At 36.9% G+C, this 26,030-nt stretch overlaps 1 protein-coding gene across 1 annotated transcript in view; it reads left to right on the top strand.

The window, feature by feature from the left end:
• Positions 1–26,030, top strand: part of PLEKHA5 (pleckstrin homology domain containing A5) — a 160,139-nt gene that overhangs the window by 85,946 nt on the left and 48,163 nt on the right. The window contains exons 4-9 of the mRNA XM_030450455.1: positions 7,816–7,899; positions 9,313–9,433; positions 15,719–15,823; positions 17,739–17,811; positions 21,057–21,157; positions 21,963–22,078. Of these exons, the coding sequence (XP_030306315.1) occupies positions 7,816–7,899; positions 9,313–9,433; positions 15,719–15,823; positions 17,739–17,811; positions 21,057–21,157; positions 21,963–22,078 (600 nt within the window). The remainder of the gene's footprint in view (positions 1–7,815; positions 7,900–9,312; positions 9,434–15,718; positions 15,824–17,738; positions 17,812–21,056; positions 21,158–21,962; positions 22,079–26,030) is intronic.

Here is a 26,030-nt window from a genome sequence, read left to right as displayed (position 1 = left end):
CATGTGAGCTTGCAGAGAAGTCTGACCCAAGTCAGTCTTTAGTTGGAAATAGTTTTGGCAGCAAGATTTTTTGTTTGCATAGGCCATGTATTAATGCATTTTAAAATTTATATCTACATATGTAGGTATTGTGCTTGCTTAATTTCTCTGCATTCAGTTTTCTTTCACAAAATGTCTATAGATTTCATACAGTTAAATTGCAGCATAAGTCAAAATTGCCTTTTGAGTTTGTCTGTCACTCACTCGAGCATATTTTGCTTCATGCTTCTAACATTTTAGTAAATCACAAAGGCCAAGGCTTGCAGAACTTAGTTTAGTGATACGTGTTGGGGATAATTTTCTGTTGAGCAAGCTTTGAAAACATTGAAAGTTGGCATGCAGCTATCAAATCATTTGCTAAAACTTTTTACTGAAACTGGTGCTTGGAGCCGTGGAGGGGGAGACAACCGAATTCTCTAATTTATTTGGTGTGATGAATTGCCCTGAGCGGTGTGGTACAATAGGGATCATGCAATTACACAACCTGAAAGTGCTTTTTTCTCTTGTAAATTCAAGTCTGATTTGCATCCAATTCTGAAAACCTTTAACATCTATGTGTAAGGAAATATCAATTGGTGTTTCCTAATGAACTCATTTTAATGCAATGCAGCAGACATTAATCTGCTAATCTTGAGTGGTCTAGCTTCAGCAGCAAAGAGGACTTGCTTTTTGCATAGGAACTTCTGACTGTGGCTTTTTCTTTCTCTCTCCATGGGCTAGTTTTCACTTCTTACATCCTCTCCCCTCTTCAGGAGAGTCTGCAGTGTTCCTCCTGGTTTTGGGGAGGGGGTTTTTGGGCAGCATTAGCTGACCAGACCTCTGCTGTCAGTCAGTCTTTGACAGGAAGAGGCAGTAGCAGCCAGACTGGAGAATCCTGTGCTGCTTCTGGGCCATAAGCTGCCTGCTGAACCATGTTACTCCAAATCCCATTTTTATTTAGAAAACAGATTGTGGGTTTTAACTGCAGAATTGTTATGTTACTCTAGTTCCTGGAGGCTTTCCAGGCAGTTAGCCATTAAGAGATGCTTCGTTTTCAACTATCAAATCTGAGACTTACAGATTGTTTTGCCTTCTAGCATCTACCTCACTATTTTCTCAAACTTATGTCAATTAGCAAACAATGTATTAGTGATTTTTACTACAGCCTGATACTTACAGAGTTGAAAATTATCTTCATCTGGAGTGTTATTATCAAGGTACTTTAATAGAAACTGTGCCCAGAGTTTAAAATGTGTGTAGTGAAATGTTATCTGAATTGATGACACTTGCTGGTTACATCTCACAGATTGCCACCCTTCTATTTAAAGGTGTCTGGCTTTTGTGGCCTCTACTGAGTCTCAGTATCTTATAAATTCCCAAATACATAATCTGCAGAGTGAAAGGCATCTTCTGGCAAAGTTTTGAGAAAACTGAAAACAGTAGCACTTTATTTCCTGAAAATGCAATGCTTGATTAGAAAGAACAGTTAATTGTTAAAAGTAATTTCTCAATCCACAGTACAGTATATGCTGTTTTAGAAAGTATTTCATCTTAGCATTTTGAAAGAATTTTTAATATTTGTACTTAGTTACATAAACTTACACTTTTACATTGGAAGTATCTCACGAGAACATGTTCATCGTGTCTGCTCAAGTGACAGAAGGCTTTGTTTCTATGTTAATATTTTAATTGGAATATGAATAGTGTTTAGAATGGTCCCATTGAAAGAAAAATTTAAAATTTCAGGGCAGTAGTGCTTAATATTTTGGAAAATGAACATCAATGATAAATTAGAAACTGGAGTACAGTCAGTTTTATAGAAGTATTGACATGCTTTTTCCATACAGCAGCAGCAAGGTTACCAAAACTCCTAAATCTGTGACTGGGGAAGGCTTAAAAGGAATTCTACAGCACTGATGCATTGCCTGAAAAATTAAACTCGTAGTAGACCAATGTTGGCAGCAGCAACTATAGTTTAAGTGTTCCATTGTCTGAGTTTTGTATTCACCTTCCTAAGTGTGTGCGTGCACAAAGGACTTCCCTCTTAGCAGCCTTTGTGATGTTTTACAGGTCTGTCAGCATGTTGCTTTAAAACTTGCTCTCTTTACATCCTCTTTTGCTCAGACTCCCTAATGTTAAGTTACCACACATATGTTTTCCAACTGCAGAGACAGGCAGCCTGGTTTCCAGAGTTTTTGTTTAAAAAGCTTAATTGAAAAAAGGCTTGTAATTCTAGGGTATGATAGCACTGACAAAAAAGTGCTTGCATTTGCTATTCACTGTGCAATGTGGCATTACAGATTTAGTAAAATAGAAGAGCTGGTAGAGCCACAGACCACATCCTTGCTAACAGTTGTGTAGGGATTGCATTTACTTGACTTTTCCAAGTGTAGACAACTTTTTGTTAGATAAATGTAAGTTGCTGCACTTACTTCCATTAGAAACGAGACATTTTTACAGTAGAAAGCAGGCATACAAGGTAAAAATTGCTGATGTGATTTAATTTTTTATCCCCTACTTCAGGAATGAAGTGCTTTGCAGAAGCAGAATAAAATTGGCCTAAACTTGTCTTATGATTGTCTCCATCAGAACCTTACCATTAAATGTCAGTGAAAAAATTTAACCTTAGTGTAGAGAAGATTACTTTATTGCTGTAGTAATTTTGGTCTTCTTACCTCATCTGTAATATTTTTAAGTATTTTGTCACGAAATAGGTATGAAAAATGCATGAAGCTGCTTGACATAAGAAATATTTCTATGTACTCTGACTTTATTTCTGATATATAGAGTCTGCATGTTGGTCTAATAGAGATTAGAATGTCACACTGTGAATCTTATCTAAGACAGAATAAATATTAAGAGGCAGATACTTGGTGTAGCATTCTTCTGAAATGTGTTTTTGAGTGTTCACTTGTCAAAAGGAACAGTCTCTCAAAATTAAAGATACGGAGGCCTGATGAAAGTTGCTTATGATTTTGTTTCTATTCTTTCAGTCAAGTAGAACTCAGCATTTGCTTTGATGGTCATGTTGAGAATGAGCAAATGAGAAGGCCCTAGCATTTAGGAAAACATAAATAAAGCCTACAAAGAAAGGGCATGATAGAAGCTTTGAAGTGGCATCTAGTTTTAATTTTAGTGGGAGAAAACCAGATGTGTCCTAGGGAGTTCTGGCCCAGCTTGGGGTTTTTGAGAGGGCAGGGAACTCAACCAAGTCATACAATGGAGAGACCCCAAATCAACAGTCCCCACCCTAGTACTTTGTTCTGTCTTGCCACTTCTGAACTCACTGCTCTCTTGCAGAGGAAAGAGGGTCTAACCCGTCCCTCCTCTTTCACAACTGCCCTACGTATCTGCCTTTTTTCAATTCCAACTACTATTGTTTGAGTTTATTCCCTGTCCAAGAAATCTCGTTAAACATGAGAGCAATTTCAAAATGGCAAAACTGGACTGAATCTGGAATTTGCTAATATTGTTGTGGTGTGTGTTAAATATTGGTGCACAGCAGTTTTGGGCCAGTAGTCCTGTAAAACACAAGGCAGAATGAGAGCAAATAGTCTTGCTTGTGTAGGACTTCTGTTGACAAGAACTGCTCCTGGAATTGTGTATTCTCTTGTTACTTACAAATAGAGGAATATATTTAAATGATGTATTTGAGGACTCTTTGTTTAATAGTCCTTGGGTCATCTTTTCTCCATCAAAAAGATTGCTGTTGACTGTATGTTTAGTGAATAGATGAGAACTACACAACTTTTTTTAACCTGTCTACAAAAATAAGTAAAATAATGCTGTCTTCTAAAGAGATTAAGGGTCTCAAGGGATGGAATGGAGGAAGACACTGAGTAAGGAGGCAAATAACATTAGTAAAATTCAAGGTTACTGTTAACTTCTAGCCTGAACAAGAAAAGCCCTGTTGCTCTTAGGGCTTGTCCATGTGCCAGAGGTAATCCACCTGCTAAATGATGCCAAAGCTTGCAGTGTTCAGAGGAAAGGATTGTGAGGGAGAAGTTTAAAAACTTCAGGAGAAAATAAATCAAGTTAAGTTGGTGCTTTTAAATTGGTATTAATTGTCTTGCACTGAAATAGCTAAAAATGGAACTGGTATTCACCATGCAATGAGTACAACCTAACTATGGATGCAAAAATTGTAAGGGTCAGTTATATCGTTCACTGTAAGTGCAGCAGTGTGTGTATAATTACACGTTTTCAAACTACATTCAGATGAAAACCAGATAGGGATGAGAAGGAAGAGGAGTGTTGTTTCCATATACCTCTGGTATGCTGTATCTCTGCACGAGCAAAAATTTACACACTGGCTTCTATCTGTCTCTGTGAATCACACTTTATGGCATAATAAACGTAGAGACATAAATATGCAGAGTTGAAACTCTGAATTGCACTCTGGAATTTGTAGTACTCGGTAAAATTAAAATTAGAGTTGTCAGCTTAATAAAACCCATCCAACCAAACAACAAACAAACAAACAACCCCCCCCCCAAAAAAAAACCACCACAAATTATCCAAACCAAACCAACCAAACAAAAAAAAACAACCAACAAAAAAATCCCAACAAAAACCCAACAACTATTTTTCCTTTATTCTCCTTGAGATTTACTGGTGAGATATATATTATTACAAGAGTATGTGTGAACCCGGAAATTTGTGGATAACTAAACAACTGTCTAAATCAGATGCTGAAAATTGGGAATACCAAATTATACCTTGGTTTAATGAAACTCTTCAGTCTGCAAGATTGACTTTAAAACAAATGCCTCAGCCGACTGTTATGTGGGAGGATTATGACAATAATTATCATGCTATTCTACACCTTACGCAAGTATTTTGAGGAGTCTTGTCAAAATATCAGCTAAATTAATGCAAAAAATGCAAGGACTCAGAAGAGTAATGAGTAAGTTTTCAAATGGAAGTATTGATAGTCTGTTTATCCAGTTCAACATATTTACAGTTTTCACACTTCTTAGTTGTACAACCTGAATTTCCAGTGTTTGCTCATGAGATTTTACTTGCATCTAAGCTGAAAAGAAGGAAAAGCTTGGGTTTTTTTCCTTCGCCTTGCTTCTTGAGAATGAAATGACTGTGAAGGTCTCTCAAGTGCTAGAAAGAAAGTGCTGGAAATCCCATAGGAGTGTATTCCATATCTACAGTTTTTTGTGTGTCTTATGTCAGCTACGCCTCTGCACATCTCAACATCAGTCTGAGCTAAGTAGGGAAAACTGTATTTTGTCCAAAAACGTTTTGATGTTTTTGGCATACTGACTTGAAGCATGACTCAAGCCTGAAACAAAATATTCTTGAACAGGTTTTTGTAAGTACTTCCTCTCCCTCTCTTTTCTTTTCCTCCCTGTTCTGCTTCTCCTTCCTGGTTTTGTATGACCTCCTCTTGGCAGTCCTTGAGTGTGGCTTCTCCCTGTGTCAGTGTGAGCTGGATGTACTCATAAAAAGGATGGAAAGTGCCTTTTCTGTAATGTGTTGATGGTCCTTACTCAGAAACCATCATCCATTTATTTCCACATGTCTGGATGTCAGCTGATAAGTTGTCAGGATTTAACATGAACAAGGTGGCAATATTTTGGCAAAGTTTGTAGGGTGCTAGCTCATCTCCATAATTAATTATTTTTCGTTGTGGTGTGAGAGTTTCTTAAATGTCAAAGGAAACAAAGTTTTTGTAAGTGAAAAAAAAAAAAGAAGAATCACAACAAAATCTGGATGTTTCCTCAGAATATTTTGAATTTTAATTCTCTTCAATCTGGGCCATTTACACTTGAAAGTCATTATAAGACCATGGCAATTTGAAATAGCATAGGCATACTCAGGTCAGCTTTTTTCTGTCCCCTCATTGCGATGTATTAATTTCTGCAAAAGCAGCTTTTTTAGAAGCTAAATTCTGTTGAATTTAGTGGGAAGATAAAGTACCAGCATTTTCTAGTTCATTTGTTACATTCCATTACACATCTATCCATTAGATAGTAGCAGGCTTTTGAAATCCCAGTGAAGAATGTGCAAAGAATTGGGCTATCTCTAACCTTGCCTTTTAGGTTTATGCAGATTTATCCAACTATCCACTGGCCATGAACATAGTATGAATATTTTATTAGGCTTTTGTTTTCAGGTAAGTTTTTATTAGCAACACTCCATGACTTCAAAATGGTAAAGTCTTGGTAGTTTTAAAAAGCAGGGAGGGGTAGAGAGCATAAAATTAGTGAGATGAGCTGCGCTTCATAGTTTTGGAAGCTTCAAAGATGAAATGAATAGGCAATAAAAGAATTGGGTGTTAGTAATACAATGCTATTCAAAGCTGTTGTTGTTCTGCACCTCTTCTGCTATCTTGCAACTACACTTTTTTTTTGATTCAGGTTTGTTCTCTGTCCAAGAGTATTTTTCAGGGCTAAACTTGTGATAAGAAAGGCATGGTATTATATGTCTGACATGAAGAAGATTATCATCACATATTCTTTGCAACAACAAATACTATCAGATGGAATTATTTTCGTCATGATTTACAGTGCTTATTTCTGATATATTATTCTGGTTGTAAATATTATTTAAAGTCTTAAAACCAGAAGAGCTGAGTTTGCTTTGCAGCATGTGGCTTATATCCAAATAAAGCATCTCTGTTATATACTTACCACCTTTCTCAGTCTGAACTCTGTTTGTATGCTTTATAATCCCTGAACCAGGTTTGAATTTCATATGTTCACCTTTCCTGCTCTCTTTCCTATGTTTTGGGGTCAGTGAATGTTCAGGGGGGGATTGTTGCAATTCAGCCACCCTTGCCTCTCCTGATTGCACAGTCTGATTGTTGTGCCAGACAGTGGCTCCATCCTCCCAGATGTGCTCATAGCTCAATGGACTGGGACCCTGCTGCTTGTTTGGGGTAGCAGAAAAGCTCCAGTCTGTCAGCTGATTGACATATCTGGTAGACAGTAAAGGCAATTCCTCCTCTTCCATCCCCTCTAGGGCTGGAGGGCTCAAGTCAAGTCAAATCATTTCCTTCTTGAGTGGCAGCAGCTGATAGTTGATGAATTTTGGCAATTTCTTCCAAACAGTGGGAGCTGCAACACCTGCAATTCAGGGAAAGGAGATACTGCAAAGTGAGCATTTTGTGCTGATGAGGGGGAAGCCACTTAAGAGCGCTCCCAAGATCGCTGCAGGGGACTAGCACTCTGAATTAAAAAGTCACCAGCAAAAGTAGGGCTGTGATTGGGATGCATCACTCATGTTCTAATCACTGAATATTTATCTGCATTGGAGTTTTATATATTGGAATTTTCAACTAATAACTTCATGTTATATATATATATATACATATATATATCTAACTTCTAAGCTCCTGGACAATTGGTTTTATGGTAGTGATATTTTATCCCTAAAGAGCAGTTGTTTATGTCTTACATTTAAATTGTCCCTGTCTAGTTGAAATCCTATTTATGAATATATAAAGACTCAGAGAATTATCAGTGATTGTACCTGGAATAGTAACAGTCTTACCGCTCTGTTCTTTTAAATCAAAGCCATTACCAAGCCAGTACTAATGTTTTCCATCTCTTTCCAGAGTATTAGTGCAGATGCTTTAATACAATACTTACAGTGCTTACAATATTTTATTCATTTATATATATATATATGCATTTGTGTGTACACATGCATTGTTACACGATGTAATGAGATATTTATAATGGTTTTCACTGAGCTGATACACTCATTGCACTGCATTTATATACTTAAGTTGGAAAATCAAAAAACTGCTGTCTAATAATTCTCCATCTCTCTATTCCACAGTCATAATGAACGAAAAGTAACCTGCAAACATCCAGTAACAGGACAGCCATCACAAGACAACTGTATTTTCGTTGTGAATGAACAGTAAGTGGCATCTGTTTCAATCCATAGAATGCATGGTTTAAAAATGTTAGTACTGAAGTAACATTCAGTGATTACAAATTGCAGTATTTTTTTGCCAGCTCAGATTAGAATATAGAAAATTTGGCTTGACTACTATATTTGAAAACAATATTAAATATTTAATACTAATTTTTAAGAGAAAAAACATGGCCCAGATTAGTTATATGATAGAAGTGCACTGTATTTATGCACTGTGTGAAATTTTTTTTCATTGCTTTAACTATTTTTTAGTGTTAGCAAACAATCTGAATATTATATGAGAATGCAGAATAAATTTAAAATCACTTAGGAAATCACATCTTTAATCTGTCATGTTTTGCCTGATAGTTTCTCCTCAGTTGTTTCTTTTTCTTTGCCAATTGAGTCGCTTTCTGAATCATTGGATAACTTGGATTTTGGTATCTTTACATTAGTTTTGTAGGTGACAACAATATGAAAACGTATACATGGAAGACATACCTGACCTCAAGATTTTATATGTGGTTAGGTATTGAGTGTCCTATTTGCCGCCATTGCTACAACATGGTATAGAGTGGCTGGATTTAAAACCATCCAAACTGCAATATGTGAAACTTCACAAACATGAATGTTCTCACTGACTTGATATAGAATCATAGAATCGGCTGGGTTGGAAGGGACCTCAGAAATCATCAAGTCCAACCCTTGAACCACCGTTGCGGTTGCTAGACCATGGCACTGAGTGCCACATCCAGTCCCTTTTTAAATATCTCCAGGGATGGAGAATCCACTACTTCCCTGGGCAGCCCATTCCAATGCTTGATCACTCTCTCCGTAAAGAAATTCTTTCTAATATCCAACCTAAACCTCCCCGGCACAACTTAAGACCGTGCCCTCTTGTCTTGTTGATAGTCGTCTGGGAAAAGAGACCAACCCCCCCCTAGCTACACCCTCCTTTCAGGGAGTTGTAGAGAGTGATGAGGTCTCCCCTGAACCGCCTCTTCTTTAGGCTGAACAGCCCCAGCTCCCTCAGCCTCTCTTCATAGGGTCTGTGCTCGAGTCCCTTCACCAGCCTGGTTGCCCTCCTTTGGGCCTGCTCCAGGACCTCGATATCCTTCCTGAACATAAATCTGTATGGGGGCTTTGAAGACCATTTCTTCCCATTTCCATCTCATGTTCATACCTCTCCTTTTCTGTCCCTCCAACACCTGATGCTAATGGAGAAATCTTATTTTAAAAGAAAAAAAGTAATCTATAATCAATTTAAGTAGAGACCACAGTGCAGGTAACTTTTCAGTGAAGTGTGAATTGCTTTCAGATTGGAAAGGTAGGACAGAGGCTACTTCTAGGGGTGCTTTATAATAGCAGTTGGCACACACAGCATGTTCTGGTGCTATTACATATTCTCCTTTTCAGGACTGCTGCAGCAATGACATCTGAAGAAAAGAAGGAGCGACCAGTAAGCATGATATGTGAAGCAGCTAACTATAATCTCACATCAGATTATGCCACTCATCCAATGAGCCCTGTGGGCAGAGTAAGTCTTTATATCCAAATTAAATTAAAATCAATTAGTTGTGCCACAAGGTGCTTGACAGTGCATTGAAAAAGAGAAAGAAAGCCTCTGAATGGTTCAGGGCATTTGGCTCTTGTTTAATTTGGAAGCTGAGGTGTCTGAAACAAATCATCATTGCAGCTGTATTTTTTATCAATCAGGTATCTCAGATCTTATGACTTGCACATACTTAAATTGTTTACAGAATCTGACCTTTCTAATCAGTGTGAAGGAGCAAATTCTTGGGTGACTGATGAGACATCTGGGTAAGCATTGTTATGGAAATTGCTCTATATGCAAAAAAGTGACTAGGCTTCTTCAGGTAAAATAGAGCATTGTCATTGTGTATGAAAAGTAGTTACAAGAGAGATAGAATATGATCCTGTGCTAAAATTAAAGGGCAGATAACATCATTTGCTGTCATTGAATCAGAAGTCAAAGCCCTGGTTTCCTTCAAAAAACTTCTTGGAAATTCCTAGACCACCAGAATTTGTGTCCCAGTTTCTCCATTCACCTAGCTTCACACAAGGTTAAGGTAAATGCCCAGATGTTTATTGAGGTGATGGATTCATTTGTATCTACTTTAAGTTTATTGGATAAATCTGATAAAGCTATGGCATGCAGTTTTTCCATTTCAGACAACTTTCATAAAAGGAGTGCTCACTTGTTACAAAATTAAGAATTTCCTCAACTTTGCTGGGATACCAAGGTAACACCTGTGATCAAGGATGTCAGACAAGAGATCTGTAATCTTTTCTACTCCGTTGTTAACATTTAAACAATTAAATAAAAAAAGCCCTGTACTTCTGCTAGTCATTGAAAACTTTAATCCTGACAAGTGCTTTTTAGCAGATTAATCCAGCCTGCAAGGAGAAATTAACCTTTGGAATGTGTTTTAACTTAGCAAATTCCTTAATTTCAGAAACTTGGATTGAAATAATTTGTTTTCCATGTGGTCCAGTAAACATAGTGAAGTTTCTGTAAGAGCATTTTAGAAACCTAATTTTTTGGTGGTTTACATGTCACTTCAAACATGCAGAATTCCTGACCTACTTTAGAAAACTATTATTTAATGAGAAAAGTGTTTTAATCAATTAGTGTTGCTGGAAAAAACAAACAAACATAAACAATCCAGTCACAGATTAATTAAAAACAGTAACAAAATCCATCTCAGCTTTCATCTGCTCATGTTTAAGTCCATGCAGGAAAGCCAGTATAAAGCAAAACCACCTGGAAGACCCCAAACAACAAGGAAAACAAACACAAACTCAGATAAGCCCTAAAACAGCCAAGCAAGCAAAAAATCCTAAGATAACTTGGCTTTAGAGTTGTAATAGTGACATAGATTGCAATAGAAAATTAATCAGAACTAACTAGGAAGCACTCTTAGGCTAAATGTAGGAAAGCAAATAAAATTTAAGAGCAAACACATTTTGTTTTGCAAACGTATATTGCACACTCTTCTTCCAAAAGATAAAAAAGGCTCTTTAGCATGTTTGTTTCATAGTGTTCTAGAAAGAAAATTGAGATTGTTATGGCCTAGTTATTGTCATTTCCTTACTTTCATTGATGGATGGCACTTTAGTTTCCTGAGGAAATTATTATATTTTGAGAAAATAGACTTTTGTTCTACTTTTCATTTCTTCTCTCTGTTCTAGTTATTTAAATGCACTTAAAGTCTTAATACGATTACTGTGACAGTTTTGAAATGTAAATTGGTCTAAATTACTGCAACTCTTAAATTACTTTTAAGAGTTCTGTTTTCAGGAGATGAATACTTGCAAAGTAGAGCTACAGCTAATATTAGTCAGCATATTGTGGTGGGTATTTAAGGCTAATGAGTTGAATTGGTTTTAAAGATACTGTATAGAAATCTTTCACTGGCTGTACCAGCAACTGATTTTCCTGTTTTTGTTCCTGTCTCCCAATGGCAGAACCTGATATTCTCATCTGTCTTCAACCTTTGCATGTAATATGTAGAAGCTCAGTATATTGCAGCACAGTAAAATAGGAGTAAAATATTGGAAAGCAAATTACAGAGCAGAAGTTGTGCCACACCTATTTTTTTAGATATATCTGTTTTCAGAGATAACTCACAAACACACCTAATGTTGGAAGATAATCAGGAATGGAAGAAAAGTTTGTGGTACAACTGAAGTTTGAGACAGTTGAGGGATATAAAAATAAGTTCTTACTTTCATTACTGTTAACTGATTCTGAATAGAAACTCTGAGAAGTTTGTTTTGTGACACCAGGACTCAGTGGAGTCTAATGCTACTGCTATCTGGAGGGCAATATGAGGTGAAGCAGTATCAGTCTTTCCCCAGTAAAAGTCTTATTTCTACTCCTCCTTCCCCATGATATTCATGAAGCTGGCCTAATCGCACACTACAGCCCTGTTAAGTGATGCTTCTTCCCTGTTAGCTTGAAGGGTATTTCTAAACTTGAAGCCACTAGCACAGACTTCTGACTGTGAAAAAGATCAATGTAGGCTTGAGATTACTACAGAGATACAGATTTCTGTCTTCTTTTAAAAATGTTGAGAAGTTGGTCTTGTAATTGTCTTCTTTTTACTTTTTTTTTTTCCCACTGCCACTGTCTAGACAAATACATGTCCTGAAATGCAAGGAATCAGCTTTTTAAGGTGTAAAGTCAGTCATACTACCCAGTCACCCTCCACAGTTCATCTTCCCTGCTCTTCATTGCTGTCCTGATTGTCAGCAGGACAAGGTTAACAATTATCTCCCAGAAAGTGGAATGGAGTCTTAGCCCAGGACAGCTGCTGCAGAGTTCCTCATGTTTCCCTTACAGCTAGAATGTGTCTCATTGATGATAAATATTGATCAATTTGTTTATAGGTATTTCATACAGTGCTTAAGGTAGTCCAGCTTCAAGTGGCCAGTTCAGGAGTAGCCATACATATCTTCTCAGGATCCAGGTTAACTAGAAATATTACAGTAAGTCATGATATAAATTAACAAATAGCATAGTGAACAGGAGTAATATGCAAGGAGTATTTGTGTTCAGGGCTCAACACCTCTATTGTGTTTTCAGTATTTGTAGTCAGAGTAGCCCAGTACTGCTTGGCCATCTTACATTTGAGTCTTATTTAAAATAAACCCAGTTTGCTTTACTGCGCAAAGCAAAGCACAGTAAGAATGAATGACTGGGAGATTTGCTTTGAGAGCAGCCTCCTGGACAGTCTCAGCAAAAATGCTGAGGTAGAAACCCACTCAGCTCATGGAAAGCTGCAGCATTAAAAGACACTGAAATTGCCTATAGAATCCAGGAGGCAGCATAATGTTGGTTTGTGGTTTGGAAGATAATGTAAGCCTTGAAGGCTGGAAATATTTTTAAACAGAAGTTGAAAGTAACAGAGATTTAGATTTTCATTCTTTGAGCTCACATGCAAAAAAATTTCCTTATCAGCAAGGTTTTCAACCCATGTTTTTCAAATATAGATTCAGTAAATTTAGAGCTAATTACTTTTGTGCTAGTTCTGAAACTGAGGAAGAAGCCTCATGTGAATGCTGTGAGCTCTACCAGCTCTAAGCAGAGGGAGGAGCAGCTTGGAGTCACAAAGTGGGCAGCCCCAGCTACTGATCATTCTGTTGCCCAGAGTTCAAAATCCTGCCAGTGTTTGTTTTCTTCAGATTTGGGAAATAGTGCCTTTTTTCTCAGTACTGGGACTGTACAGGGCCCCTCCTGTAGGTTCTGGTTTTGTAGGTGTAGCAGTTGCTGGGACCATACCTTAGAACAGGCCAGATGGTATCAGATCTAACTATACATTTGCTAACTGTCTTCTAAACCTTCCAGCAAGTGGCTAATAGTTGGACTTTTCACTATCCTACTTTTCTCTTTGCCTTCTCCAGAAGCTGGAGCTGTGCAATACATCTGATATTTTTAGTGCTGTGGGGTAAAATGTAGTTGAACCCTTCAGTTCTTATTTTATCCTTTCTTCCTGTTTCCCCAACTTGAGATATATAAGATTGCCTTGTGCAAGAGAACATGAGATGGTACAAGATCCCTGGCAATAACAAGAGGTGGAATTGATCTGAGAAGTTTGAGAACTCATAAATAGTTTATATATACACCTGCAGTATTTCAGTATCCTAAATACTCATCGGCTTGAGGCTCAGAATTTGTTGTAAGCAGTTATTCTCTTATTCAGTGTGTGGTAAAATAATCACAAGTCATTAAGGTGTTCTCTGTACTAACTAAGATTAGAAAGTATTTGTGATACTGTGTTTAATTAAATAGTTTTTTTCACATTTGGTCAGATGTAACCCATTAAAACTCTGTGTTGAGCTCAGGGAAATTGGAGTCAATATGGTTAATTATCAGATCTGCCGAAGAGATACCTATCTAAATTATCTGGATTTGTTACTAGACTTGACATTATTGGTACTTGGGGTTATCTGGATTTTTTGATGCATCCTTAATGCATTAAGCCATTTTACAAGCACAGGAAGTCTGGAACACTTGATGTTTCAGACTTTTAATACCTAATATTAGAGTAGGCATCAATGTTACAAATTACTGCTGATCAAATCTTAGCACAGCTCTTGTGTCATATGCCAAGATAGTATCCATACTATATCTCAGGTTAACTGAGATAGAGTCAGTGAACTGTATTACGTGCTATGGATTGTTACAGGTTCTCTAGGTATTCCTTTTTTACAAGTGGGTGCCATAATCCTCTTGGTTTCTTACAAACCTTTTTGCATTTTTCACCACTAGGGTTTTTCAGATAAAAATGTGAAAGGTTTTTACTTTTGTTTTTAATTAGCTTTCTCAATTGCTTTCCAAGTGGAGTTGAGTCACATTTCTGTATCTCCAAGGGGAATTAAAAGTGCTCTGATTGTCTTTATATTCCCTCCTGATTCTTTCAAAACAGAAATCTGATTCTTTCAAAACGGAAATAAAAAATGATCTTGTTTCATTGTGGTTTAGACTTCAGGCAAACACAGTTTTTTGTAATAGTATTCTTTTTTTCCTAAGCTATGTTGTATTCTTCAGTTAATGGCCTCACTGACAAATGCTGCACATAATTTTAAATTGCAGTTTTCAGTTTATGATGTTTAACCGACTGTGGAATTCTTTCTGGAGCAGGTGTAAAACCCAACACAGTTCTGTCAGGTGTGTTTAAGAGAACTTCCTTAGAGAAAACCCATGCCTTAATTTGCAAAGAAACCTGAATCTTTAGCCTTCCTCCTTTAGGAACTTTGCATAGCCTTATGATTAGTCTCAGTTGTAGAGGTGTGAGATCTGAAGCACACTATTATATTGACTTAATTCAAATGGTGGATTTGGAGCAGAGCCATGAACACAGCTTAAAAAATTTTACTTGGATTTTACTTCTTTTGCAGAGTGGGATACTTTGCTTTATCACATCACATGGTCTCTGAGGCACCAGTTCTTAAAGAATTTAAAACAGGAGTTGATGTTCAGCTCATTTAGTTGCAGAACAAACTTTCTAAGCATAGACTGAAAAGAATAAAGTGTGAATTGGAAAAACGCTGCATGTTTCTTTATCCCTTTTCCGATTTCTTTTGGTTACTCAAGTAGAAGAAGGATAAAATCTAAAATGGGCTATTTGTCCAACTTCTCTTAAGCATCTGTTACCAATGCGTAGCTGTAAGGTCGTAAAAGGTGTAAGGAACAGCAGATACAAGCAGTGGAGTTTCAGGGCAAGTTTCAAACTAGGCCTTAGTGCAAACAGATAAAATAATGAATTTTCAAATCAGCCCAGGGCTCACAGTGTGAAATATTCCTGAGAGGGAAGAAAGAATTTTTAAAATGTAATATGTATTAGGAAAGGGCAAGTTACATCTTGTTGAAATTATTCCAGTGTTTGAAGCAGGAAAAAGTAGATTTTCTTGCCCTGGTGATGTAATTTTTCATAATTAATATTAGTTCTGCTAGTTTTACTTATCTTTCTACAGCTTGGTAGGGCTTTTTGCCTAGACCTGTAAGAAGACCAGATAAAGATTTGTTGTTTTTTCTTTAAAAAAGTAAAAATTAAAATCTTTTAAGTATTTGTCTTCAGAGTTGTCTTTAAATTTTATGCAGAGGAAAAGGAAAACAATGCTGAAACCAGCATGATCAGCATAGTAATTATTTATCTGAAAGAGTAATACAGTTTGTTTTCTGCAATACTCCAGAGGAACATGTACCAGAAAAACATCTTAAAGAAAAGAAAATGTGTTATGATTTTTCAACAGGTATTGATGTCATGTTTTCTTTAAACTGTTCAATTCAATTTAGACCTCGCGATCTTCAAAGAAGGTTCATAATTTTGGAAAGAGATCAAACTCAATAAAGAGAAATCCTAATGCACCAGTTGTCAGACGTGGCTGGCTCTACAAACAGGTACTCTTCCCCTCCTCACTCCCTCCTTTTTTTTTTTTTTTTTTTTTTTTATAAGGTATATAATGTACAACAGATGATTGTTTGCATACAATGATAGCAATATCAGAATGAAGGACTGTGAGGAACTTACACTTGATATTTTAATAGATTACCTACTTATTGTTATAACATTCTGATAAAAATGAGTATGAGCATCAGTCTACTGCAGAGAACTGATAAAAATTTTTCACTAAAATACACAAAGGGCTGAAAAAATCTAGTTAGATGTTTTAATAAATAGCTGAATTAATTTATTGCATGTTGAGATGATAAGACAAGGATTTAAACACACTGGGTTAATTTTTTTAAATTCTGACATTTCTTTTGTTAGGCTGTATCATTAATTTTTTTAATTAAAAATTTGAAATCAGTTAATTCTTTTGCATATTAAAAGACAGAGGAATGCCTGTTTTCTTAAAGATAATTTTAGCTTTTCCTGTTGAATGTAAACTAATCTATACTCTTTGTCTATACTCTTTAATATTTAGTGACAGTGAACCTAGCCTACTGTAGATTTGCTATTCTGTATTACCAAAACGCTTGCACTGTCTTGTTCTGAAGGAAATCAGAGTAATTTTTTGATCAGAAAAAACCTTGATTAGGTCATATTAGGAATATATTGTATAGGTCCACCAAGAACCCTGTAAGAACTTGTCATTTAAGCTCAGATGAGGCAAATGTGTATAGGAAGTTTTAAATCTGCAGTGTCATTCACTGTACCTACTGCAATAGACTGGTATGTCCCAAGTTGGGTATTTTCAAATGATAGGGTTGATTTTTTTGTGGCCAGTGTCCTTTTAGCCAGGTATCTGGCATCTCAATTCTTTACTGAATCAGTGACCTTATCAGAGAGGTGAGGACAAGAGCCTCCCCTCCTCCTGTCTGCCTTTCCAGCTGTGGAGTAAGAGCTGACTCCTACAAACACTGTGCTCTTCCAGACTTCATTAGTGTTTTTTTAAACCCCTTTGGGATGCTTAGGAGGAAGGTGCTATAAAGTGTTTAGTTACTCTATTTATGAAAATGTGGCTGAGGATTTTTTTTGTTTTTCTGGATAATATTTTTAGCTAAAGCTTGCTTTATCCTTTCTTCTCCCTCCCTCAGCCCATTCCACCATTACAAAAAGAGCAGAGCTTGAAATGTGAAGCTAAAAATGATGCTGATTTTTTCTCAAAAAAACAAAAATCACAGAAAAACCAAAACAAAAGCACAACTCCAAAACCAAACCCATCCAAACAATTTTCATTATAGTATCCCTCTTCTAGCTTGTCACAAAAGCTATTTACTGCAAGAATACTGTTAATTCACACATACCATTCTTCTTGGAACAGATTAACATATTTATTAAATTTGATTCTTCTAGGAGGTGCAATGCTTTGACTTATTTACACTGCAGTAGTGGTGGCAGTCTTCCATTCTGAGTTGTGCAGTCTAAATTGGTTATAAACATAAAAAGAGATGAAATTGCTTTAGGAATAAACTTTATTTGCAAAAGAATTTTTCTCTAGATAAAAGTGGTAGTAGAAAATGAAGTTCAGCAGAGAGCTTCCTCTGAAAACAAAGGAGAACATATCCCAAGTACTCATTTCCTTTTTTAAAAAAAGCATACATTTTTTAATTAACTGTAGATCATGGTCTCTAGCATGTAAAAATAGTGGGCTACGATTTAATTTATTCTTGCCTCATCCTAAGTTCAGGCTTCCTGGGCTATGATCTTGGTTTGCAGTGTCAAGTCTATGATGAGAAGTCAAAGATATTATTAGTATCTTAGCCAAGAAAATGAACTACTAGCACACCACCACAGTTATGTTGGTTTACTTTATGAACTATAACTATTGACAGTCTGAATGTTCTCACTTGATCACTTTGGTTAATACAGGATAGTACTGGGATGAAGTTGTGGAAGAAACGATGGTTTGTGCTCTCAGACCTCTGTCTCTTCTATTACAGAGGTAAGTTCCACTCAGGGGAGCTTAAGTTTCCTAATTTTTCTGGAAGCATATAAATTTTGACACCACTCACATGGGAGACAGAAACAAGTGCTACTTAGTTTAATCAATAAAATAGTTGCATAGCTGTCAATATCCAGGTTGTGTACTTACTTTTTTTCTTTTCTGTTTTCTTCTTTTTCTTCTCCCCCCCCTTCTTTCTTAATTATCGGTTTCACCTAATTGCTTCCTGCCTGTCAGGTACATTCAAAGGGCAAGCCCAATGACAGCCAACCCTCTTCTATCAAATTTTCTGTTGTATTTTTCTCTCTGCTTCTGTTCTTAGGAGCTAAATTCACCAGGTTAAATCTGTTTTTTCATCCAAAGGAAGTAACTGAAATGGCGGTAGGAAAGGGATAGTGCAGGGCAGCTGCAGCTCTGGCTTTGGAATGATAAAGAGAATATAATTTCTGTTTGAAGTCTTTTGGGAATCTGACCTGTGTTTATGAATACTTATAAACTGAAATATTGTCCAATTCTATATGAGTAGAAGCCTCTGCTGTACTTGGAACAAGGAAATCTGTTAGTACCTTTACGTAGCTACATCAGACATAGTCATGGGAACATTGGCTGCTTATAATTCTGGTCTCATATATATATATTAAAAACCTGACTCCTTCACCATTACAGATTATTAACTGTAGTGCTCCTGAGGGGATAAACAAAGGAGATATGTGGAACAATAATAGTATAAAGGAGGCTAGTAGCAAAGAAAATTGTAAAGCATGAGAGAATTGAGGAAAATGATCAGCTAAGGCCATCTGCAGCCTAGTGAAGGGTAAGAAAGTGTTTCAGTTTAGGATGAAACTTTGGAACTGGTCTAAGTGCTGGTGATGCTGAAAGCACTGACTGATGAATTTAACATGTACTCTTAAAGTGCAGCATGGTTCTGTTCAATCAAGACATAACAGGTCATGAAAAACAAAATCTTTGTGTTTTAGTTTAAAAATTCTGAATTACTGAAATACAATCATTAGGGCTTTGTTTCTTTACCCTAGGAAGTACATGTAGCTGGATAAAACTACTGCTGAGTCAAAATTTGGCTATAATTTCAGTCATGGAGACATTGATTGTGATACAATTAGACTGCATTTAAATGGTCATTATATACCCTGTGCTTTCTTACAGGGTTTTCTTATTTTAAACAAGTCCTCAGGCTCTCTCTCTCTTCCAAGGGTTCTAAAGAAAGTGCTGCTTTGTAGCTGCCTTAAGAACAGAATAAATTGATTTATCTGCACATGAATTAGCTCAAAATAAAACACAAAAGCTATAAACAAAACCGACAACAGCTGAAACAAATCCAGCCATCTCTATTATCTTACTTTTTCATTTCTACGTGTGCCAAATAAGCTTAAATACAAACAGAATAGTCTAAGTTGTTTAGATGATAAACTTATCTTTTAGCTATAATTTACTTACTAGAAAGCAGTCAAAGCTGATAAACTGTAATTAAACATGTATAGTGATAGTCTTAAATGTATTAGAAATGCCTACTAAAGTATAAAAAACTTGCACTCAAGACCCTGTGCTTTTATGTCTTCTTTAATTCTGTCTTAAATGCTAAATAAATTGAAAGGAAATAGCCACAAACTTACTCCTAGGTCACAAGCAGTGTTTCTGATTATGGGACTGTGCTTGTTGTTGGCTTTTTTTTTTGTTAATAAATCATGCTCAAAACTTTTACAGTCATGTTACAATGGTAGCAACTGATATCTAAATCCCAATTATGTGGTTGCAGTGTATTTTTACAGAGTTTAGAGAATGCTCTGTTTCATGGAGCCATAAAAGACTTCCCACTTTTGTATTGCAAAGTTATTGTTGCAACAAAGAAAATATCTTAGAGCTGGACAGAGGATCTGCTCTTTTTCTCTTGTATTATTCAGACACAACATACAAGTAAAGATGGCTATGGAGCAGTGTAATGTGTAGGTAAAAGCTAGTCTGATGGGACACAGGTTTTTAAAATCTGGAAATGGAATGTGCCAGTATGTCTTTAACAAAGACCAGAGCCCACCAGACATGCAGCTGTTCATTGGAACAAAAATGCTTGGTGCTTTTGTATGGCACTAGTGGGTGTGACTTACTCTAAGTCAAAGTATAAACTAGAAGAAGGGAATTTTCCCCCAAAACAAGTCAAAATAAAGAAAATCCCATCATCTATCTATGTTTTCATCTTAATTTCATAGGTACGTAGTCATTTGGTTAGGCAGTATTTTCAACTAAGAGAATTGTTATAGGGAAAAGCCTCTTAAGATACTGGTGGTGAGTAGAAATTTTGTATGTGAAATACAATTAAGATTGACTTTGTAGATTGCATCCAATTTTCCTATATTAAAGTATAATTGGATTTAAGAGTTGGTTGTGATTTCAAATTAAAATGTCGTTTATATTTACAGTAATAATACATTGTTCTCAAATCTCATGCAAAACAAGAGTGGATGGGTTTGTTTTGGGACGAGGGTTTGTTTTTTACAAATTATCTCAAACACATGCATTCCTACAAACAGAAGTGAAGGTACAAAATGGAGTGTACAGTCTTCATGGGAATTACAAAAACTCATAGGTTGGTATGCCTGATACCAGAAGAAGAACGTGCAAATTTTCTGAAAGTCCTACTGCCATAAGCAGTATTTTGAAATTCTGCTTTCATAGGTTATTTGCAATTTTTACTGAGCAGGCAGTAAAAATTCATCAGGCACTGAAAATTCTTGTCACTGAATTAAGAGACTTGACTTCCATCTGCTTTTCAATTTTGAAGTCATGTTCAGGTAAGCACTGAGCCCCTGAAGAACTCTCTGTGAAGCTATTTCTGGAGTTTTCTGCAGATTCCAAAAGGTAGCCCTAAACTTTTACAGAATTAGTACACTCTGGAGGGGTTTTATACTTCTCCAACTTGGGAAAATGTCAAAGATGTCTGTTTTCAGCATTTCACAGCTTATCAGTTTTTTGGGGTGCAGTCTGGAGTGATACACATCCTGGGGCACGAATAGGCAGAGAGGGGCTGCACAATTTTTCTTATGAACTTCAGGCTTCTAAGAGTGTTTGCAGACACCTTGGTAACGAAGGAGTCTGCCTGGCTTTCTGTTCCTCCAGTGCATTTTCCTCCAAGGTAAACATTGTGTTATTGGGCATGTGTATTTTTAAGTACAGTTTCACTGATAGATCTGAATGCAAGTATTAAGTGTCAAAACACTTTGTTTCTCTCACAGATGAGAAAGAAGAAGGAATACTAGGTAGCATACTTCTACCTAGTTTTCAGATATCTGTGCTTACTCCTGAGGACCATATTAACCGCAAATATGCCTTTAAGGTAAGGGAATTAATTTTTCAGTTTAATTTTGTGTCTTAGAGCTCAATAGCCCAGTGATCAGAACTCATTTTACTGAGTTATCAGTGCCAGAGATTGATATTTTGCATAGTGCAGTAGTAAAGGCTTCAGGTGTTTAGCCTGGTGTAAACAAAGACATATTTACTAGGAGGAAATATCACTTATTGGTAGTGTTTTATTTTTAGTTCATGGGTCTTAATAGCTCTTCAGTTATTTAGATATCTTTACATATAAATAAAAATAAAGTTTTATTATCACTTAAATCACAATATTACAGGAATAAGGAGTGTTTCTCTGCTAACCACTTTAATCATGATATATGTCACTACTAAATATTTTAATTTTTTTGTGTTTTCTTTTTACGAGCTCCTTTTGGCTCTTCTTTTGGCCTCCTAAGCATCACATCATTTATGTGCAGTGGTAAGTACACATTAAAACTTACTGTATCATTCAGACTGCAAAAATCTATGCCAAAATCTATAATAATTATATTAATTTACATTCATGGGTAGTTGAGAGAGTTTTTTGTAGACTGAAGTAATTGAAGGGCTTTTTATTGAGTGTATTATGATGAATAAACTGTAATTGAAAATTACAGGCAATTGTTTTGAAAATTTGGATGCGCTGACAGAGAAACAGTGAAGTATTCTCTTTCATATTTTTCTGATAAATATTATTTGCAGAATTCTGATTTAAGACATTAAAGCAAGTATAAAGTAACATTCTTTGTCTCTTTTCTTTTACAGACTCTTATTTTTATTGCAATGACCATGTCATTTCCAATCAGGCAGCTCATCCAAACATGAGGACCTATTATTTCTGCACAGATACAGGGAAGGAAATGGAGTTGTGGATGAAAGCCATGACAGATGCAGCACTTGTGCAGACAGAGCCTGTGAAAAGGTAATGTGCGTTTTCAAAACAGTGGCACAGTGTATTTCCTTCTCAAGGTTAGTTTGCTTTATTTAAATGAAAGGGTGTACCTTAAAACAGAATGCAAGTTTACTGAAATAATTTCTCCTTATATTGAAAAGCCCTTTGAATTTAACAATGTTGGATAAAATTTTGAAGAAGAGAAAAATAATCAAAGTTCTGTTCTGAATATGGATTTAGCCTTTAGAGTAAGGGGCTAAAGGGCCAAAACCTGATTAGCTTCTTTAGACAGTGTCATCAAAAGAAGGGCAAAGGCAAGTCCCATGTGCAGGCAGGTTTGACTTCCCCTGCCCTCCTGACTGAGCAGCTCAACTGGTGGTAGCCTTTGGCTTAAACATGTCCTAAGTCTCAAATTTACAGCCGTAGTTTCTGGATAAATTTAAACAGTTGCACATATGGGTAACCTGTGGGAGACATTCTTGTTCATCATTAATCATATAAAATTCAATTTTATACTTACCTGTTCTGAAGCCTTATGCTTTACGTATCCTTATACTGACATTGAAAGCCAAGTTATCACTGGAAGTCTTGTGTTCTCAGAAGCTGAATATTGTCTGCTGCTGTCTGGCTAGTAAGAATCATTTTCTCCCTAAATGTTGTCCTTTGGGCCATCTCCATGTCATCTATAATGGAAACCCCATCAATAGAAGACTGAAAACTTCCTCATTATTGATGACACAGAATTTACTGCTGATGGCTGCTGTCATTTGATCTGCTTCTGCACTCTTGTTAGTTCCTGCTACACTGGAACAATGTGGCAGCAATTTTAAATTTAAAAGAAAAAAAAAAGTTAAAAAAGTTACACAGGCACAGGTATCAAAGAAGGAAAAAGGCACAGTTTTTGAAGGTGGAGCACATAGAACTTGTTACCAAAATACAAAGCAGACATTCTGATTTTGCATCACTAGTGCAAGACATTCCTGTTAAGTTGTTCCTGCTACTTCTACATCCTGTGTTCAGTGTGGTGCTGACAGAAGCACAAAATGGAAATGGAATGCAGAATGATAAGATACTTTCTAAACAGTCTTACATGTTTTGATGTTTTCTGACATAGAATCATAGAATCATAGAATTAGCCGGGTTGGAAGGGACCTCAGAGATCATCTAGTCCAACCCTTGACCCACCGGAGCAGTTGCTAGACCATGGCACTGAGTGCCACATCCAGTCTTTTTTTAAATGTTTCCAGGGACGGAGAATCTACCACCTCACCGGGCAGTCCATTCCATAGCCTAATCACCCTCTCCGTGAAGAAATTCTTTCTAATATCTAACCTAAACCTCCCCTGGCACAACTTAAGACTGTGTCCTCTTGTCTTGTTGAAGGTCGTCTGTGAAAAGAGTCCAGTTCCCACCTCGCTACAGCCTCCTTTCAGGTAGTTGTAGACAGCAATGAGGTCTCCCCTGAGCCTCCTCTTCTTCAGGCTGAACAGCCCCAGCTCTCTCAGCCTCTCCTCATAGGGCCTGTGCTCGAGTCCCTTCACCAGCCTGGTTGCCCTCCTTTGGACCTGTTCCAGGACCTCTACATCCTTCTTAAACTGAGGGGCCCAGAACTGGACACAGTACTCAAGGTGTGGCCTAACCAGCGCTGAGTACAGGGGAAGAATCACCTCCCTGGACCTGCTGGTGACGCTGTTTTTGATACAGGCCAGGATGCCATTGGCCTTCTTGGCCACCTGGGCACACTGCTGGCTCATGTTCAGTTTCTTGTCAATGCAGACTCCCAGGTCCCTCTCTGCCTGGCTGCTCTCCAGCCACTCTGTCCCCAGCCTGTAGCGCTGCATGGGGACCTTCTTAGTCAAACATAGTGAAACTTTTACTTACCCAAATATATGGGACACTCAGAACTGTGAGCTTGGTGCACTTTTAAATTTATACCTGTACAACTGTTTATTCAGTAATCTTGAACAAAAGCTTGAAATCTTAGCTTTCATCTCTAAGACCCTTTAAAAATATAGGTAGCATATGTAGTATTTCATTCTTTACATTTGACACCATAGTGGAACAGCTTAATAGAAGAATATATCGTCTGCATTATGGGGGGAAAAAAAAGATGTAAATCAAGCTCTCAGCTGGCATGTTTGTTTTTCAAAAAAATTGCTAAAAATAAAAGATTTTGACTTATAGAAAGGAAGAGTAGTAGGTCACATTACTAAAGTGAAATCTGATCTGATTATATATGGTTTCATATTATATATGAAGATGTTATGTTCTTTGTCTCTTGTAACCCTCCTTGTGTTTGGGAACAGTAGATAATATGGGGAAGGAATGGGCAGTGATAGAGATCATAAGCAAGCAGATACTTACCAGCATTCTCACCTTTTAATTTCTTTTCAGAGCTTTTAAGAGGTATTACTTAAAAGAAAAATAACATTGAAAAATAAAATATCTTGTTTAGTTTAGTGAACAATAAACTTAACCTGAAATATCAGTTTGGTTCACATTGTAAGTGCATTGCAGTTAACTGTGGCAGGTTACAGATGGAGAGTTGATTGAACAAAATCAGCCCCACTGTACTTCAATAAATAATAATACTGAAGTGGGCTATTCTGAATCTCTTTGAACCAGTGAAATGACCTTTGTTTGGTATTTGCAATACTGTGAAGATTGAGTGTTTGAAGAGGACATCTTTGTAGTAGAAAAAGATTAAAAACTGTATCTCCATCTGACAGAGATATGGACTCTCCCACTATAGTCTGTGCTCTATGAAAGATATTTAGTGAACTTATTTATAAAGTCAGATGTTACATTTTTACTGGTGACATAAGAAGCGATACAAAACGTTAAGGTAAATATCCAGTCTTTTGTGCACTTCCTATTGACAAAGCTGCAGTCATGTTTGCTGCCTTAGAGCCTGGCAAGACAAGGTACTGAGCTTGTCCTGGAGCCCTGAGCAGCTTTGGAAGCCTTTTCCCTCCTAGGCTGAGGGCTGTGGCTGCTGTGAAGCTTCCCAGAACACTTGTCCATGTGCTCCCTACTCCCATCTTTCAGCCCCAGTGCCTGTTTTCAACACCCATGTCTGCCTGTCCCAAGTGTTTGGCAGTGTGTAGGCAAACGGTGAGGATTCCCAATATAACTGAGCTTATCTGAGGCTTTTTGTCCTGCTGTAAGTGCTCCTGCAATCTGCCTGACCCTGCTTTGGGTGCTTATCTTACTCCTGGGGGAATCAGCGTAGCACATGAAACTAGGAGGAAAGCATTCAGCAGCAAAGCCAGTAGTTTTCTGCCTATCACAGGCAGAACAAGCTTATCAACAACCAGAACAAGTGTCAGAAAAGCAGAAGGAAAGGCGAATGGTGTAACACTGTCTTGTTGTTTTAATTCAGACAAGAAACCCCGGAATGGAACATGAGACATGACCTCTTTGAAAAGTTTGTTATTAGCCTTGCAATAATTGAGAGAAAATATGTTTCAAGACCAGTGAGGGCTTTCATGCCTGTTAGGCTGGGGAAAAAATCCCTCAGACATCTGTTTTCTGAAGAATCCATCTTCTGGCTATCAAACCAGTTCTTATATAAAAAACATGTAGCAGGATATGATCTTATCCAGAAGAAATACGGCTTCTTCCCTGTAAAAATCTGTTATGTATTAGGTATTGTATTACCTAATATCTAAGTAACCTAATGTTAGACGTGCACTTAGCTCTAAGCATAAATTCTTTCGGTTCAATCAAATTCAGACAGCGCCTTTCCTTCTCAATTCTGTTTTTTCTAGAGGTTCTAAGATTGAATGCAGTTTTCAAACTGACTAGGTAGCTAAAATATAATAGCTAGATTTATCAAGAACCTCTTTAAGTATTTATGTAAACTGCTGTTGAGCCACACTTAAGTGCTTGTAAATATAAATTGCCCAATAAGTCAGTTTTTACAGTATAGTTCTTTAAATGTAGAAGTCAAGGTACTTTACTGCTTATGATACTGTGAAAA

This window comes from Calypte anna, chromosome 1, assembly GCF_003957555.1.
Source record: "Calypte anna isolate BGI_N300 chromosome 1, bCalAnn1_v1.p, whole genome shotgun sequence".
NCBI classification, from domain to species: Eukaryota; Metazoa; Chordata; class Aves; order Apodiformes; family Trochilidae; genus Calypte; species Calypte anna.
The sequence above is the reverse complement of the archived record's forward strand: the minus strand, read 5'-3'. Positions and strand labels throughout refer to the sequence as shown.